The sequence below is a fragment of the Chelmon rostratus genome, chromosome 17 (assembly GCF_017976325.1).
Source record: "Chelmon rostratus isolate fCheRos1 chromosome 17, fCheRos1.pri, whole genome shotgun sequence".
NCBI lineage: Eukaryota > Metazoa > Chordata > Actinopteri > Chaetodontiformes > Chaetodontidae > Chelmon > Chelmon rostratus.
This window is the reverse complement of record NC_055674.1, coordinates 21,568,564-21,586,339: the sequence shown is the minus strand read 5'-3', so window position 1 is coordinate 21,586,339 and position 17,776 is coordinate 21,568,564. Positions and strand designations below refer to the sequence as shown.

Genomic DNA, 17,776 nt, shown 5'->3' with positions numbered 1-17,776 from the left:
TGAAGGTGATGACTTCATATTGCTAGTTTTGTTAGACCAACAGTCCAAAACCCAAAAATATTAAGTTTACTATCACATAAGATAGAGAAGCATCAAATATTCACAATCAACAGGCAAAAACAAATACAGTATCAAAAAAAAACCTCTTCATCTCCAAAGTTTAATTACTGGAGACCAGATGTCTCTTACTTCACTGGAAAGTCCATTCTCAGTCTCTCCACGTCACAGTTTTTCTAAAATGTACTGTTTTATCATTGGCTTTTACGCGCTGTGCACAAACAGTTCACACAGTGAAAACCAAACATCCAAGTGAAGGTAGCAAAACATTTTTGATTGGATGGGGACTTCAGTTTACCATTTTTAGTTAATATATGCTACTGATACCAGGCGACTCCGAGCTGGCTGGACTGAGCAATGCGCGTTCCCCACACCGGAAGTTACAGCCGAGTCGTTCGTGTTCATGAGCACGGCAGGAGCGAACCGGCACAGGCAAGACCGGGAGGAGAAAGACGTGCCGGTGGACGGCGAAAAAACCCGCAAACCACGGAATGAAACATACTGCTGTCTGTTTCTCAGATCCCTGCTATCACTCACTTAATGGTAATTACACTCACTTATGTTTCGTCGAATTCGCGACGTTGTGTGAATCGTTTTGATAGCGTCTTGCTAGCATTAGCTAGCTTGCTCACGAAATTAGCCGAGGAGCGCTAACCAGTGTTGGTGCCCCGACAGCCGTGGTTAGCCCGCTAGCGTTAACATTCAGCATTTCGCCAGCTAACCTAAATACATTTCTTCACTTCATCAGTTTAATAAGAATGTATATTTGTTTGGTGGCAGCTGGCAGACATTAGCGTTAACCTTCAGGACGAATTCCTAAACAAAATGGTTGGCTAAGTTATCAAAGAATCAGTTGCTCGCTGACGTCGTTAGCAGTGATGTAAGCTAACGTGCTAATGGTTAGCTTAATGTTTAGCTACGCCCATAGGCCTTTCATTGCTTGTCAAATAACTAATCAGTGGTGCATTTTCATCTGTATTCCGTGTAAATAATATGTAATATAATTTGTGTTTTCTACCGTTTTGAATAAATTGCCCTGAGAATTTAAGTTAGAAACAGTTTGAGGAAACTCGGGCCCAAGTTATCAAGAAACAGCGTTAACTAAACATGTTTCTCCAGATAGCGTTACGTAAATTCTGCGTTGTTTCGCTCTTCATTCGGGTTCTTAAATTATTTGGCCGTTTTTTTTCCCTCCACAGTTCCTTGTTCTGCACATCCTCATAGCTAGAGTCTGACGTACTGAAGTGCTGATCGATTCGACGGAGGGAGTCTGTTGTGACTGTCCGCCCGCTTCATTGCCTGGGGAAGGAAGACTGTTATTTCAGTGACCCCGGTGCTTGAGAAGAGGCGTGTGTGACCATAGTGTGTGAGCGGCTCTCCCTATGTGTGTCACAATGGGGGACATCAGTGACCTGGACCGACAGATAGAGCAGCTCAGACGCTGTGAGCTCATTAAGGAAAATGAAGTCAAAGCACTGTGTGCCAAAGCCAGGTAATGGATAAATTTGGCCTATAATGCAGACACAGTAACACAGATGTTAGGTGTTGCATTGATCTGGGTTTTGAAGCAGAGAACTAAAATATGTAAGCTGTGCACCAGTGGCATACTACATTGTAATTGTGCTAGTATTATTACCCTTCACCTATGTTGTGACTGTGAAAGGCAAACAAAATGGCAATTTCAAGTCATTCTGTAGCTTTGCTTGTTTTCCAAGATCTTTTTCAACACCAGTTATTTACATTTTTATCTCAAAGCCTTTTTTAGGATAAGTGTGTAATATGACATAGGGAAATGGCTCTATGCTTTTTATGATGGCTAGCTAGTGCAAGAACAGGTATGTATTCTAAAGTTAGTATTTTCTCCCATGTACACAGTTACAAACAGGAAATTGACAAATGGAACATTCAGAAGTATTTTTATTTGCAACACAAGTGCCTATACAAGATATTACAAGACAAACACTATGATGCAGGCAATCATTTTTAATACAGAGGCATATAATAACTAGCCATGCGTTCGTTTGCTCACTCTGCTTATGTACTTGAATTGTGTACTCTGGGCTGTTGCAGTATTTATATGTGTGAAACTTTGGGGGCAAGGCGCAAAGTAATTTCAATTGGGATGTTAGGGTAAAAACTGTAATGGACAATGATATATACATTCTGCTGCAATGAGTCTAAACTTTGAGTATTCAGTCTGTTCTTTAGGTTGCTTAAAAGGCCATTATAAACGCTTTATCATGATTGGTTGATGGTGGCGCTTAAGTGATACACCAATCCAAATGTGTCATATCGTGTAGTCATGCCCTTTGGCTGGAAAGGTGGCTGTTAAATAGTATTCAAATCTCCACAGGAAGTTCTAAAATCACTCCACAATGTGGACATTGCTTTGCTTTACACACTGAAATCAGGTACCTACAATAGTTTTAATGTCAGCCTTAGTTCTGTGTTTGTCTTGTCTGTGTTTCACACTGGATTAAAATGTAAGAGAGACACCAGAAAATAGTGAATGTCCTCAGCTAGGTGGCATATAAATAAATTCCTGTCTGTGTTTAACACCACTGTCCACTAGGTGGTGTCTTGAATACATCAGCAGAAATAACAGGTCTTAGTAATACATGAAATGATAATTAAATATATATGTGTGTGTGTTTTCAGAGAGATTCTGGTTGAAGAAAGTAATGTCCAGAGAGTGGACTCTCCTGTCACAGTAAGTAACAATTTCTATTCTATTGTGTTTGCTCAAAATATGACTTAGACTTAATTAAATGTGGTGGTGATGTTTTGTTTTTCTTTTGTCTCATAGGTGTGTGGTGATATACATGGTCAGTTCTATGACTTGAAAGAGCTGTTTAGAGTAAGTTCCTGTTTCTTGCTACCGTTGCTCGTTGTCAAGTTTTTATTTGTCAGTGTGCTGTAGTTGTTTTGGACAGAGTTGTACAAATTCTGACCATAATTGTAGTAGTTTAATATGTATTATTGATATTATTATGGTATTTTTATCATGATAATTGTGTGTTAAAAGATCACCCCTTACATCACTGCAGAGGGTATTTTAACTTCTGTGTGCCATCAGCACTGTTGTAGAATATACACGTACCCCATTTCTTAAATTATTTTTTCTGTCATGAGAGCACTCACATCTGTTTTGACAATTTGAAGTAGAGTGTGGACATATCCTGTTACATTATGGGACTTGAAGGACATGCTCTGTACGATTTGAGTCTTGTCCACCTTGTTACTCTGTATTGGGGTGCAGCTCTCCTGGCAAATAAATTCATGGTCAAACTTCATGCAGATCCAATCCCATGGAGAATTGTAATGTTTCGGCATTTATATAAAATTCACAGTATGCCGTGTTTAAAACAACTTCTCTTTAATCTTTCGACATGACAGGTTGGTGGTGATGTCCCGGAGACAAATTATCTCTTCATGGGTGACTTTGTGGACAGAGGCTTCTACAGTGTGGAGACTTTCCTTCTTCTGTTAGCTCTTAAGGTACATTCATTTTTTGTTTGTTTGATTTCTTTAGACATGGCGGTGTTGCGCTTTTGAAAAATAGATCAGATCCCTTTACCTGTAGTGCATGTTTTTTAATTACATTGTGACATTGTTTTTTGTCACATGGAAGAAGCTGTGTATCAATTGTATATTTTATATTGTGTGTGTGTGTGTGTGTTTGTGTTTGGTCATATCTTGAATGTCTTGAGGCTGTCAGGATAAGTTAAGATAAAACTTAATTGATCCCACGCCGGGGAAACGTACTCGTTACAGACAGCAAGAATAAAAAGGAAATGTAGAAAAAGAACAAAAGAACTGCAGTAGCAGCGGTCTATGGCTGAAGGAGCTGCTTAAGGCCCCCACCTTCTTATTTGGGGGTTTGAGGGGATGTTCATGATCGATGTCAGCTTTGCTAACATCCTCCTCTCACACTCAGTGATGTCCAGAGAGCAACCCAGGACAGAGCCAGATCTCAAGACCAGTTTGTTCAGTCAGACCAGTTGTTCCAGTCAAAGATATGCACAGGGCTTATTAAGTCCCCTTGACCTCATCTGTTCTGCTGTGTTCCCAGGTGCGTTATCCAGACAGGATAACCTTGATTCGGGGAAACCACGAGTCCCGGCAAATCACCCAGGTCTACGGCTTCTACGACGAGTGTCTCCGCAAATATGGCTCAGTCACCGTCTGGAGATACTGCACTGAGATATTTGACTACTTGTCCCTCTCTGCTATCATTGATGGCAAGGTGAGACATGTTGTCTAGTATTTCCTTCAATGACGATTCACGCACTATATTCACTGACACTTAAATGCTACTGTTAAGCTGCTGCTGCACTACACTGGCTAGTTGAGTCACTTCTCTGTTCCTGATATGACATTATGTAAGGTCCATCAGTTGGGTCAATACATTGTTCTCTTTGTCCTACAGATCTTCTGTGTGCACGGTGGCTTGTCTCCATCCATCCAGACACTGGACCAAATTCGAACCATTGACAGAAAACAGGAAGTACCCCATGACGGGCCTATGTGTGACCTCCTGTGGTCAGATCCTGAAGGTAAACAGGCATCTATCAAGCCTTTAGAACATTGCGTTGCTAACCCACATTTCTGAGTGATCAAGGAAATTGTCTTCACCTGACTGATCTTCTCTCCCTCAGATACCACAGGGTGGGGGGTGAGTCCCAGAGGTGCTGGCTACTTGTTTGGGAGCGACGTGGTAGCCCAGTTCAACGCTGCCAACGACATCCACATGATCTGTCGAGCACACCAGCTGGTCATGGAGGGCTACAAGTGGCACTTCAATGAGACGGTGCTCACTGTGTGGTCAGCTCCCAATTACTGCTACAGGTAGGCAGAGACCGCAGTTCAACAGTTCCTGTGTGAGTGGACATCATGTCAACACCTCCTCAGAGAAATGTTACATTTACAAACACTCCCACATAAATGGATCATATCAGGGACAGTGTTGGTTATTTCTGTGATATTCACCTTGTGATGATTTTGATGAAATGAAAAATTGCTGCTATGCTTGTAAGCATTTTTACATCTGGGATGATATAGATCAGGCATCTCAAGGGCCGCGTGGCTGCAAGTTTTCATTCCAACCAAGGAGGAACACACCAGGCTAGAATCAATTAATCAGCTGATCTCAGTCTTCAGCTGATAACTAAGTGATCCCTTGATGTTGATTGGTTGGCCTGATGTGCTCCTCCTGGGTTGGAATGAAAACCTGCAGCCACGCGGCCCTTTATGGAACCGGTTTGAGATGCCTGATACAGATAATTTAATAATAGAAGTTTACAAAGTGAGAGCAAGCTGGTTTCAAATGGGGAGACTGGATCTTAGGACATTGCGGTATTTTTAAAGCAGAAATAGATTTTACAGTTCAGTGTGTGGTAAGAGAAGACCTGGTCTAGAAAACAGCCATGTGTTGCTCAACCCTCTAAATTTATTTTCTGAAAGTCTAACCAGTTTGTAATCTCTCTCTGGGCAATCAGATGTGGCAACGTGGCGGCCATCTTGGAGCTGGATGAGCATCTACAGAGGGAGTTCATCATATTTGAGGCAGCGCCACAAGAGACCAGAGGCATCCCCTCCAAGAAGCCAGTAGCCGACTATTTTCTGTGAAGTCTGAGCAGACAGCCATGATGTGTCGAAATCTCCGGTACCATTTCTCACCAGCCACCCTCCATCCTGCTGCTGGACGGTTCTGTCAGTCTGAACTCAGAGCAGTTAGACAGAAAACCTGCCAAACCCCGCGAAGCTCCATATAGCTTCAGCCTGAAGAGCTGGATTTTTGCCCCACTGCCCAAGCCTGACAGAGCAGTCACTGTGAAAGGTGTCGAGGGCGCGGTGGATACTGGGCCCATGACTGTTGTCACTTCTCCTCAGATAAATAAAATGGCCATTTTCTTTCTCCTTTTGGCCTCCTTCCATTTCAGTCTGTTCTCCTCCTCTCCCACTCCTCTGTAGATATGACACGCTCCCTCCCTGACTTTACCCCCGCCTTGACCTGTATTATTTTTTCATGACAGACGTTGTCATTTAGCTTTAGAAGTCTTCGGAAGGAGTTTTTTTTCCCCAAAAAATATGCAGATGTAGGGAAGTTTCACAATTTCATCATTTAAGGAATTCCTTCAAATGCATATGTTGTCTTTATTTTTGATTTTTGTATGATTGTTGCTGCCATTATTAAATGCAAAATGACCTGTTCCCTCACCCCTTTTTTTGCTCTTATGTTTCTGTTTAACTGTCATGTGTGTCACTATTTAACATACCCAGTGCTGCTGCTCAGCACCTTCACAAATAGATACCAGAAATGTAATGACTGGCCAACAGCAGTCACGATATTCACCAATTGTTTTCTCTCTTAATTCCTTTTAATCTACAAATCTCTAGGTCTGTCATTTTTGATATTGTGAGAATAAAGTTTTTGTATCAATGCTGATTTATTTCTAGGTGTGCTTTATTGACAAAAAAAAATACTAACCGTGGTTAGTTATGTTCAAAGGATCGGTTCATTCAAAACCTCCCATTAACACATTTTCTCATGCAGTCATTTCTGAGAAGCATTGTGAGCATTGCTGGGAAAAGGTAAGCTGATGGGCTGCTGTCAGTAAGATATTTCCATTTCTCCTCTGATGTCAATTATCTAACGAGTTGCCTGTCTGGTCGGGATAGTTTGAGTAACCTGCACAAGCCATTAGTCACTCCAGCCCAGACTGAGCGTGACTCATGGTTGCTGTTGAAGGATTTATGTAACAAGTTGATTAAGTCGGGCTCAGACTCTGAACCTTTAAACTCACTCTGCCAGTAAACGAGAGTTCAGTGAGAGTAGACGGAGAGAGGTCATCCCATCACGCCCCACTGAGGCAAGTGACAACCTGTGAAATCCTACAGCAACATGATGGTTGGAGCTATTGAAATGAAGGCTGTCATAGTGACAGCCATGTGACCGACCTCATGCAGCCTTGAACATGCACGGTTCTGTCGCAGGGCGAGTTTCGGGGCTAGTTTTTCAGGCTCAGCCAAACTCATACCCCCCTCCCACTTTGCAAGAGCTCCAACGTTAACCGGTAATTACCAAAAGGCGAACACCCGGAAACACTGCAGCATTCCCTGGGCACGGGAGCTGAGAGACACGACGCTGAGCAGGTGGGCTAAACGAAACACAGCAGCAACGCGACCTCCTCCTGCTTTAATTTTCTGTGCGTTTTGATGAATTCTAGTCCCGCGGATGAATATGGCAGCGTAGGTTTTCGTGGGAAACTCCAGAGAAAGGGGAATGGATTTGCTCTGAAGAGTCGCCAGTCCCTCATGGGGTGGGGAGACGGCTTGTTAACAGCAGGCTGTGTGGTTTCAAGCTTCCTCTGGCCTCACAAAGCTGTCGTCGCATTTATTAAACTTCCTCTAGGTCAGGAATGTGCACTTTGAGCTCAAAACGAGTCTTTTCCGTCCATGTGTGCACGCTCGGTTTGACAGTGCTTTGGTTTGCTGTGTGCCACTGGCAGTCTGATGGCGGTGTGCGAACCTCCATTGGGAAACATCGCTGTTTTTATTTCTTTGCTTTTCGGCAAAATGGAATGAGAAGAGCCACATATGCGGAATGCATCTAATAAAACATTAAGAAGTGTTCAATTCGGCGTACTTTTTTTAAACAAACGTTTCTTCTCCATTGCGAAATATTGCGAAATGACTTCTGACGCGTTCGTAAAATCCTTCAGTATCTGGTGGGTTTTCACTTCGCTTTTCAATAGTCAGTTCCACAACTAGACCGGCCTGGCTTTTCTGTTCTAGTGTGAATAGCAGATATTTCCTTTTTTTCCTGCGGTCTTCTCTTTTTGCTGACTCATTTGGACAGGCTTAAAACGAACAAGCAGCATCATGTGTCACAGTGGTTACAGGCTTTATGGGCATAGCCAGGTACTGTGATCACTGTGAGAGAAGCAACAGTGAAGTTCAGCTCAGTTCCACAAGCCTGCAAAGAGCACTGCAACAGGTTCACCATGAAGCACCCCGGCAAAACTGCAGGGGAAGAGTTAACGGCACACTTCATGCATGCAACAATATATCTGATTTACTATACATCCCATGTAGTCACTGACTAACACTGACTGTGGTAATCAATTGTCATTTTATCAAGTAAAAAAGGCTAAGGTGTGTGTGTGTGTGTGTGTCTTTTCTAGGTGAAAGGATGGACACCCAGAGTCAGGTTGTGGACCGGCTGAGGTCAGCGTTTCGTTCAGGCATCACAGTCCCGGAGCAGTTTCGCCGAACTCAGCTGACCAAGCTTATGTCCATGATCAAAGATAACGAGGAACTGATTTTAAATGCACTGCACAAAGACCTCGCAAAGGTATACGTCTGCGCTCACATGACATACACACACTGCTTCCTCAACACAAAGATGTATGATAACACAACCAACAGTGGAAGGAACTGGTTTTGGCCCTCGCTGCCCTGATTGGTATTTTTTTTAATTTGTATATTTTAGGTACCAGAAAAGTAAATGCACACATGGTCGCATGCACACATGCAGGGTGTTTGAAGAACAGTACAGGCTATACTTTGTTTATGTGCTACAATTCAATAAGCACTAACTTTCCTCTGTTATTGCTGCCCTCGCACATCAGCCGAAGTTTGAGGCCGTCCTGTCTGAGGTTGATATAGTGATCAATGAGATCCACTACGCCATCAATAACTTATCAAGCTGGATGAAGCCAGAGTACGCCAGCACAAACCTGGTAGGTTTAATGATGATTTGCTAATACTGGCCATATTTTATATACAATGTAGGAGTCAGCGTTGATTTTTATTACTGATTATCATTATCGTATCAGTTATTTAAACTACTTGCATTTAATGGGTCAAGGAAAAGTCAAGTATTCTTACCTTTGGCAGCTGCTCATTTTTGGCTAAGAAATTATGAGTGCACATACTGAATTATCAAAATGCACATATTGCTATATAATTTGATTTGAAGTGTGTCAACTCCAGGCCACTAGGTTTGATGACTGCTTTATCCGGAGGGAGCCATTAGGAGTCGTGTTAATCATTGGGCCGTGGAACTATCCCCTGCAACTCCTTCTCTTACCCTTGGTTGGAGCCATTGCCGCAGGTATCATCCACACCCATATTACCAGAATATACAGTGCAGACTTTAAGCTGCACTGTTGCTTCTTCTTTTTTTTTTTTTTTAATAATAAATCAAATGATGTGTCATCTTTAAGGGGTCAGTCTAGTAAGAAACCCAAAGAGAATAAATGACCAACTCTTCAGTGCCACTCAGCTCATACAGGGCTAGAACTTTACATTTTAGCTTCGAATAAAATAAAATCTGCATTGAAAACAGCAGCAGAACCGATGTGTTGGTCATGACTGAGGCTTTGGGGTGGACCTTGGTTCCCGAGAAGTCTCTCATGAATGTGTAGATATGGAAGTCAAACTCTCTGCCACTGTTCTAGCCCCATGCATGCATTGGTGCAAAACAACACAACACTATGAGAGCGGTGAGACTGAACCGAGACAGTGAAGAAGTTGGCGGTCATATCCAAGCACAGCTAAAACGTCCTGTAAAGCTGAAGGGAGCTGCAGCGTTGGTGATAACAACCCATTTCACAAAGAAGTCATTCTGTGGTCCTTTGATAATGTGGACGCAGTTTGAAGTTGAAGCGCCACACAGTTCCCTGATCTGATGTCTGGCTGATTATATCTCAAAAGTAGAAGGTGAAGAGATTAGTTATTTTGGACAGAGGGAGGTCCAGTTGGGCTTCCTGTTAAGATGCATTGCATTCCTAAGCTGTCTGACTTTTTGCCTTCTACTGTACAAACTGATGGGCTGTCAGCCACAACTTGCATTCATACCAAGCCTCATTCCAACCTTAGGGGATGGAGTTGATGGCTGACATCTGTGTGCCTCACCCATCAAATATAGCTTATGGACATTTTCAGCATGTTTTTTAACTGCCCCCCACGTGTCTGCAGTTCTCCACATCAAACTGTAAAGAACTTGCATTGTTCTTCTATAACAAAAATAACCTCAATTAGAGCTGCTGATGTAAATGCAGATGACCTCAGAAAACCCTGTCAAACAGATGAGTCGAACTGGTCCGCCTCCTGTGCTGACCCTGTATCTACAGCATTTTTAAAATGACTTTTTGACAGTGTTTCAAGTCATATCCTGAAGATTATAAATGCACCTCTGCAAACAGGAATCTTCTCAGATGTGTTTAAAACAGTTGTTATAAAACCCTTAGTAAAGACACCCAACCTAGATGGTAATGCACTCGCCAACTATAGGCCCGTATCCAACCTTCCATTCATCAGTAAGATGCTGGAAAATATAGTTTCAGTGCAAATTAACGCTGTTCTTAAAGCAAATAACATTCTGGCAGCAGCTCCGAAAGTGCTCTGACTAAAATAATCAGTGACCTCAGATTAAATTGAACATAAGATCTCAGTTCTTGTCCTCTTAGATCTAAATGCAGCATTTGATGCAATACCCAAGATATCGTAATAAATTCAACAGTTGGTTGGTCTTTCTGACTGTGTGTTAAACATGTTTCAAACTTACATCAAAAGGAAAAGGTTGACGTCACTGAGAAGCATGACATCAGTTTTGGGGTTGCAGGGAGCTGCCCTGGTCCATTAGAGAGCTCAATGTTTCCATACTTGTGCAAATGATACACAACTTTACATCTGCGCTGAACCAAATGATGCTGCAGCTATAGACTCCATTACTAACTGTCTTTTGGTGACAAATAAATGGATGAGCACTCATTTCTTGAAGTTAAACAAGAACAAAATGTAAAATTAACTCCATGGATTAAATCTGAAGTTACAACATTTGGTGTTACCCTAGATTCAGGTCTAAGATTCAAGTCCAACATCAACAAGGTGACAAAAATGTTATTTTTCTACCTGAAAGAAAGCTAAAAATGTCAGACTTCAACTAGCTATGACTTCCTGATACAGGCCTGAAATGTTTGAGCTTTGTCTCGCACTGCCGTACTGCTGCCCTTCTTTTAAATTGTTGCATTTTAATTGCCTTAATGCATTCTATGTACTCTGTTTTTAGCTTTATTTCTTAAGTCTTTTTATGTGAAGCTCTTGGTGCATGTAATTTCCTTGTTGTAAAGCACTTGCTATACAAATAAAGTTAATTGTTATTTTTATTATTATTATTGTTAATAATGACAAAGTGGGGTTAGAGGACTAAGGAACTACATTTGGTCTTGAAACAGCAATGAACGACCAGGGTAACATGTGCAATCTTAGCTTCTGTCAAGTCAGTCACTGCTGTCTAAGCTGACTGGGAGCTGTTGGTATTTTTGTCTAGGAAACTGTGTGATCATTAAGCCTTCAGAGATCAGCGCCGCCACAGATGGTCTGATAGCAGAGCTCGTCCCCAAATATTTGTCACAGGTAAATCAACTTTTGAGACTAAAGAGTTTTCCTTTATTTGCTTCTTCTTAAATATTGAGATTCAATTACATTCAAAAGTTTTGTACATTTTTTTCCTCCCACAATAACCCTCGTCGTTGTGACAGGACTGTTATGCAGTCGTTCATGGTGGAGCAGAGGAGACCAAGGCACTGCTGCAGAATCGCTTTGACCACATCTTCTACACAGGTAAAAACTTGCAGGATGCATCGGATCACTGCATGTCAGTGTTTCAACAAATTGTGGTTGTGTATCCCCCTTTACACTGGTCTCAAGGCTGTAGTTTCAAGGATTTGTCTTGAGAATCAGAATTGGCTTCATTGGCCGAGTGTGTGCACATACAAGGCATCTGACTCCGGTTTAAAGTTGCTCTTAGTGTTACACACAGGTCCAATAGAAACTGAGATCCAACTAAACAAAGACAACAAAGTTGAGAAAGATATGTAGGTCAAATAAATGATAATAAATTATGTACATACAAGTAGGTGAAAGGAAAAACGGGGAAAAAAATGAAACGAGTGATGAACAGCATATGCAGGTACATGTCTACACACAGTATGTTCTTCGGATTTATATGTGACAGTAAAGGATGATGCGCACATGTTAAAAATAGTGAGAGAACGCAGCATCATGGCTGCCATCTGCGGCCGTCTTGGTTGTAATGGACAAAGAAAACAAACTCTCGGTATAGTTTTACTTGGTCAGGAAGTGGGATTTAAGGATGCTGATGTTGGTCAGTCTATCATCTGTCCAACACTTTGGTACATAGCAAGATATCTCGAGTCCTTCCAGTCAGATTGTCATAAAATATAGTAACCAGTTCATGCTCACCAGGGGATGAGTCCTTTCCACTGTGGACACTGACTTCTCAGCTCTGTCTTTCAGGTTCTCAGACTGTGGCACGCAGCATCCTGCAGGCAGCCTCAGTCCACTTGACCCCAGTGACCTTGGAACTGGGCGGCAAGTGTCCGTGCATCCTTTACGGACGCTTGAACATCACAGGTGCTGCTCGCCGCTTGGTGTGGGCCAAGTTTTTTAACGCCGGGCAGAGCTGCGTGGCCCCGGACTATGTGCTGTGCTCACCGGCCACCCGGGACGCCCTGGTGCCTGCGATGCGCGAGACCCTGGAGAATTTCTACACCGCGGAGCCTCAGACCTGTCCCGACCTCTCCCGCATCGTGTCACCCAGACACTGGACTCGACTGATGGAGCTACTCAAGAAGTCCAGTGGCAAGGTTGTTCTGGGAGGAGAGAGCAACGAGGAGGAGAAGTACATTGGTGGGCATAAGAAACATGTGCACAGCGTTGGTTACGTTGAGCTAGATTCCTCTGTTAAAAAGAGAACAGGTTCTGGATATCTGATGAAATGACCTTATAAGGTCCGTCCTACACAGGTGATTCAGAGGAACACCTCGTAGTAATAGTGTCTGCTCATTTTTCTCTGAATGGAATGAAAGGAAGCAAGGCCAATGGTGACAGGGACAAAATATATTATGCTGGCATCAAAGTCTGTGTATGTATCTTTAATTGAACACTGGTCATAACAGAGCAGGTAAGCATGGTGTGTTTTATTGCTAATGAAATTTAGCTTCTCCTTATTCAGAATAACTTATTTCTCTGTCCAAATGTTACAGAATCTCACTTTAATGCTTGAAAGGCCCGAGGAAAGCAAGCAGCCAGTCATTTACATTCCCCAAAAATAAGACGGGACAAACACGGAGGGAAAAACTTTTAGTGTGACTGTCACACAAACAGACGAGAGACACGAAAAAGAAAACCCACATATTCATCTCTCAAATTGGCCATAAGAACAATCCCTCAGTTAATTATTCAACACTGGAGCATTCAAAGTTAGCTAACAATGCACTTCAGTATCGCTAATCTGACAAACAGTTCACAGATGTCTCACCTGTCGACATTACTGACTAATCTGGACTAACACTAATAATTTATTCTCCTAAATATTTGGGATCATACAGCTTGATACCATTTCAGAGTTTATGAGAAAGGTTGCTGCATCACCCACATCGTAGCTGTGGACAAATCATTTCTTAATTCAGTGATGTGCATTGAGTTGTTTCCTGTCGCTGTGCTCTCCTCAGCTCCCACAGTGGTGGTGGACGTGGCTGAAGATGATGCACTAATGCAGGAGGAGATTTTCGGCCCCATCCTGCCCATCCTCACCGTGGAGTCTCTGGAGCAAGGCATCGAATTCGTCAACCGCAAAGAGAAGCCGCTGGCCCTCTATGTTTTCTCCGAAGAATCCTCTGTAAGAACACAGAACTCTGCAGCCTCCCACATCGCCCACCCGCACATGCATTGTCTTGTATTTGACGTCACGTTGTCCATCCTCTCTGAAGGTGGTAAACACAGTCCTGGAGAACACCACCAGTGGAGGATTCTGCTCTAACGACGGGATCGTCCACATGACCCTGCCGAGCCTGCCCTTTGGAGGTGTAGGTAGGTGTAACCCTCTGATGTTTTTTTAAACTAAGAGAGGCATTGCAATACCAGAAGAATGACCATCAGAATGAGCGTCAGACTACAGTATACTGCCACCTCCTGGTCTGAATGATTATCTCAGCGCTGGAAAGATGCACACAAGTTGAAGCTGATTGTTGTCCTGTTTAACAGAAAACCTGTTGCTTCCTGTTAGGCTGAGATAGAGAGCGATTAAATACACATTATCTGTCTTTGTCTCTTATTCCAAAGAACTGTTTAATGCTTGCCTCCATGTCCGTCAGGGAATAGACACACATACATATTTGATAATATTTTGTTTCCTGTTCCATAAAACATGATGGGACAAGCTTGTCTTTGTATAATTTAATAATGAATGAGAGGTTTACAGAGCACTGGTGTTTTATCCTGTCTTGTATGAATGTTACTCTCAGTTTGACGCATCACCAAGCGAGAAGAAACTTCTTCCGAGGTTAAATAGTGTGAAGGAACACATGGCGGCCAACGCCTCCGATGTGAAACATTTAGTCAGATTAAACAGGAGTGAATGCACAACAGATCACACACAAGCTTCAACAGTCATTTCAGGTCACACATGGAGTAAAATACAGTTCTATGAATGAATGAATTCACATTACAATTTGATTGTTACTACTCACAGTCCCTACCTTACCTATACTTAATTATGTTAGTTTTATTATACATAATAATAATAATAATAATATTTATTTCTCATAACACCATGTCAGAAAACCTACATGGCTAACAGGGGGAAGAGGTTTCACTTTTTTTAGATTTTGCTGTAATAAAATTATGAACAACTATATATTGCTGAATGGTATTACATCTTATCTATATCTGAGTGGCTTTTAAAAGATGGTTTCTTAGTGATTTGTAGCCTGAGTTATGAAGAGAGACTGGAACATGTCCGTTTCGCCTCCCTGCCGTTGTCCGCCTGTTTGTTTTGACTGGTGTTCTGGCTCTTACCCCCGCGTCCAGGGGCCAGTGGCTGGGGCAGCTACCACGGCCGCTGGGGCTTCGAGCAGTTCAGCCACCGGCGGGGCTGCATGCTGCGCGGCTGGGCGTTGGAGAGATTCAACAGCCTGCGCTACCCACCTTACCAAGATCCAAATAAACTGAGCTGGCTGCGCTGGACCACCTCGCCAAAGAGCAGCTGCTCACTTATGTGATGGCAGGTAAGAGGAGCGAGCACGTCCTTTAATCTGCTGGGAAGGTTGTTTCTGTGTTTGTTGCTTGTGTATGTTAACAACAGAAGGCAGAACAATTCAACACTGAAAATGCATTTAAAGAGTTTAAATGGAATAATTTTATGTCTTCTGCTGATGACTGACTGCCAGAATTCCTGGTCTAATGAATCATTTTCCAAGGAAAACTAAACCTGACTGCAGGCAAAGAAAAACCCACGTACATTAATTGATGAGTGACTGATGTGGCACTGAAAGCAGCTTTGAAATAGCAGCAACTTTGAATGCAGATTTTTGTGTAATCTATATGGACACTGATACAGAGCCCCTCCACCAGTCGACTAAGTGTGATGCCTTTTACAATCAGCCTGTATTTGAGAGTAGAGACATTTCTAAAACAAAGGTCATTGAAAGATATGAAGCAGAACAGCTTTCTAGCCACCTTAACAACCCTTTCAGCTGCATCCCATGCAGTTTGGTTTTGGATCCAACCATTCAATGCAAACTGATGGTTGCTTTCTCCTGGAGAAAAATAATCTAAATTTGGGCCCATATTCTTAGATCTTAAGGAAGCCTTTGCCACTGTGGTTCATAGTGGTCTACTAACCAAGCTTTCAATGTTCAACTTCTCTTCTAATGCAGTTAAATGGATGCAGTCCTGTCTTGGAAGGCAGAGCAGAGAGGGTTAACATATATAGTGAACTGTCATCAGCTCTTCGTTGTGACTTTAGGGATCAATTCTGGGGCACCTGTTAGCATCTTCCCGCTGTATGCATTGAGGCTGAGATTCAAATGTACGCAGACGATGCTGTTGTTTATGTCTAATACCTATAAAGAGGGCTGCCTTTTTCAGTGAGAGCAGCTCAGACATGAAACAGTCCAACACTTCTCAGCAGCCATCACATACTTTGCTCATTTAAAATCCATGTAAAATCATGCTTAAAAGACCATTTATGTCCGAGTCTTGTGAAGTGTGCTCTGCTTTATGTACCGTGTTGCTGTTCCTGTTTTAATGTGTTTTATGTGTCTTTTGTAGCTCCTGTTACACCAGCCCAGGGACTATGGGACTACGGAAAATTAGCCTGGATGCCTAAACTAAATGTGCACTGGCCCCCGTAACGTCAATCTGTGTGAATACATGCCAGGTGATAGTGCACTGTTTTGTGCACTTTCCATCGTGCAAGTTGATCTCCTAAAGCAGACTTCTATAATGATTCTAATTTTGTATCTATTGTGTTTTTAGAAGATATCCTGCCCTGTATTTTCTCTAGAAAAAAATCCCACCCTTTCTCAGCGAGTTCTTTTTAGGCACGTACTTCACTCTCAGCACATGTATTCTGTTAGCAGAATGCAGATCACGGGCAAAATAGGCCTGTTTTTTTATTGATAAAACAATTTAAACTGGCTTAGATTAAAAAAAAAATGCCAGCATCCCACCGCCTGCCTAATCCTGTTCTTCTCCACTGAAATCTTTACGTGGTGAGAATGGCTTTACACGTACCGTTGAATTTGTCACTGTAAATCTTTTTTATTGTTCTGATCAATCGGTGTACTTCTCTTGGTGTCAGAAGAGATCTACATGTGTTATTATCTGTATTTTAATGCTGTTTTCCATGATATACTGTAAATAAATTTGACATTTTATAAACACTTATTTGAAAGCTGCTCTTCTTCAAGAACCGAATCCGGTGGCTTAGATGGATCCACATCTGAGCCTCAATAATCACACGCTGCCACAGCTTTAGTTCCTCTGTGCTGACCTCTTTGGCCTTTTTCTCATTTAATCTGCCTTAAATGGTTTTCTTTTTTCTTCTTCTACAAAATTGTTTTCTTTTCTAAACATTGTTTAAAAAAGTGCTGTATAAAAATGTCTTATTGCTCTATCATTATTAATCACAGCAGCTCATCTCATGAACAACAGACAATTCAATTAGCAAAGCATTAATTACTGAAGTAAACAAGACTATTTTTGTTCCCCAGACTCCAGATTATAGAAGGACATCCAGACGTTAATTCGTACACCCCGAGACACCTAACGCAGTGCTTCCAAAAAAGTTGTAACGCTGCTTAACACACAAATAGAAACAGAACGTGATGATTTGCAAAACATTGAAACCTCATATTTAAAATGACATTTCTAAATTACAGCAAATGTTTTCCCCAGTTCCCAAAGGCTGACAGAGTGTTGTTAAAAGAAGAGCTGATGCAACAGAGTGGTAAACATGACCCTGTCCCAACTTTTTTTTTTAAATGTGTGAATGAGGATAGCATTTACACAATGAAATTTCTCAGTTTCAACATTTGATATGTTGTCTTTGTGCTATTTTCAATTAAATATGGGGTTGCAGTGTTTTGCAAATCACCACATTATGTTTCTGTTTACATTTTACACACTGTCCCAACTTATTTGGAAACAGTGTTGTAATATAGGTTCTCATCGAGGACTCCTACATGGCCGGTAATTGTGTAACAACCAAGACTGACTGACAAGATCAGGTTTGCTTTCAACCAAAGAGGAAGACCTGGTTTGAATGGAACCCCAGGCAAAGCGATAAGTGTAACAGCAAGGCCCCAGATCGCCCCACGGGTGAAAACCTGAAGCAGGAATAGCA

At 42.1% G+C, this 17,776-nt stretch overlaps 2 protein-coding genes across 2 annotated transcripts; both read left to right on the top strand.

Annotated features, from left to right (window-relative positions):
- Nucleotides 1–442: 442 nt before the first annotated feature.
- LOC121620547 (serine/threonine-protein phosphatase 4 catalytic subunit B) lies at nucleotides 443–6,505 on the top strand. The gene is made up of 9 exons (XM_041956633.1): nucleotides 443–600; nucleotides 1,257–1,549; nucleotides 2,716–2,767; nucleotides 2,864–2,914; nucleotides 3,454–3,555; nucleotides 4,130–4,303; nucleotides 4,487–4,613; nucleotides 4,716–4,905; nucleotides 5,556–6,505. The coding sequence occupies exons 2-9, from the start codon at nucleotides 1,440–1,442 to the stop codon at nucleotides 5,683–5,685; spliced, it is 936 nt and encodes a 311-aa protein (XP_041812567.1). The 5' UTR covers nucleotides 443–600; nucleotides 1,257–1,439; the 3' UTR covers nucleotides 5,686–6,505.
- A 554-nt stretch (nucleotides 6,506–7,059) lies between these two features.
- Nucleotides 7,060–16,814, top strand: aldh3b1 (aldehyde dehydrogenase 3 family, member B1). The gene is made up of 11 exons (XM_041957482.1): nucleotides 7,060–7,212; nucleotides 8,244–8,413; nucleotides 8,691–8,801; nucleotides 9,055–9,175; nucleotides 11,396–11,481; nucleotides 11,607–11,688; nucleotides 12,385–12,777; nucleotides 13,602–13,768; nucleotides 13,860–13,959; nucleotides 14,959–15,155; nucleotides 16,201–16,814. Exons 2-10 carry the CDS (start codon nucleotides 8,252–8,254, stop codon nucleotides 15,147–15,149), a joined length of 1,413 nt encoding a protein of 470 aa, XP_041813416.1. The 5' UTR covers nucleotides 7,060–7,212; nucleotides 8,244–8,251; the 3' UTR covers nucleotides 15,150–15,155; nucleotides 16,201–16,814.
- Nucleotides 16,815–17,776: the final 962 nt, after the last annotated feature.

Bases quoted from the DNA above. Each gene is read 5' to 3' on its own strand.
- LOC121620547 (XM_041956633.1), top strand. From the start codon at position 1,440: ATGTGTGTCACAATGGGGGACATCAGTGACCTGGACCGACAGATAGAG. The intron at 4,614-4,715 runs GTAAACAGGCAT...TCTCTCCCTCAG, and splicing joins CCTGTGGTCAGATCCTGAAG to ATACCACAGGGTGGGGGGTG. The intron at 4,906-5,555 runs GTAGGCAGAGAC...CTGGGCAATCAG, and splicing joins GCTCCCAATTACTGCTACAG to ATGTGGCAACGTGGCGGCCA.
- aldh3b1 (XM_041957482.1), top strand. From the start codon at position 8,252: ATGGACACCCAGAGTCAGGTTGTGGACCGGCTGAGGTCAGCGTTTCGT. The intron at 11,689-12,384 runs GTAAAAACTTGC...TCTGTCTTTCAG, and splicing joins TGACCACATCTTCTACACAG to GTTCTCAGACTGTGGCACGC. The intron at 12,778-13,601 runs GTGGGCATAAGA...TGCTCTCCTCAG, and splicing joins CGAGGAGGAGAAGTACATTG to CTCCCACAGTGGTGGTGGAC.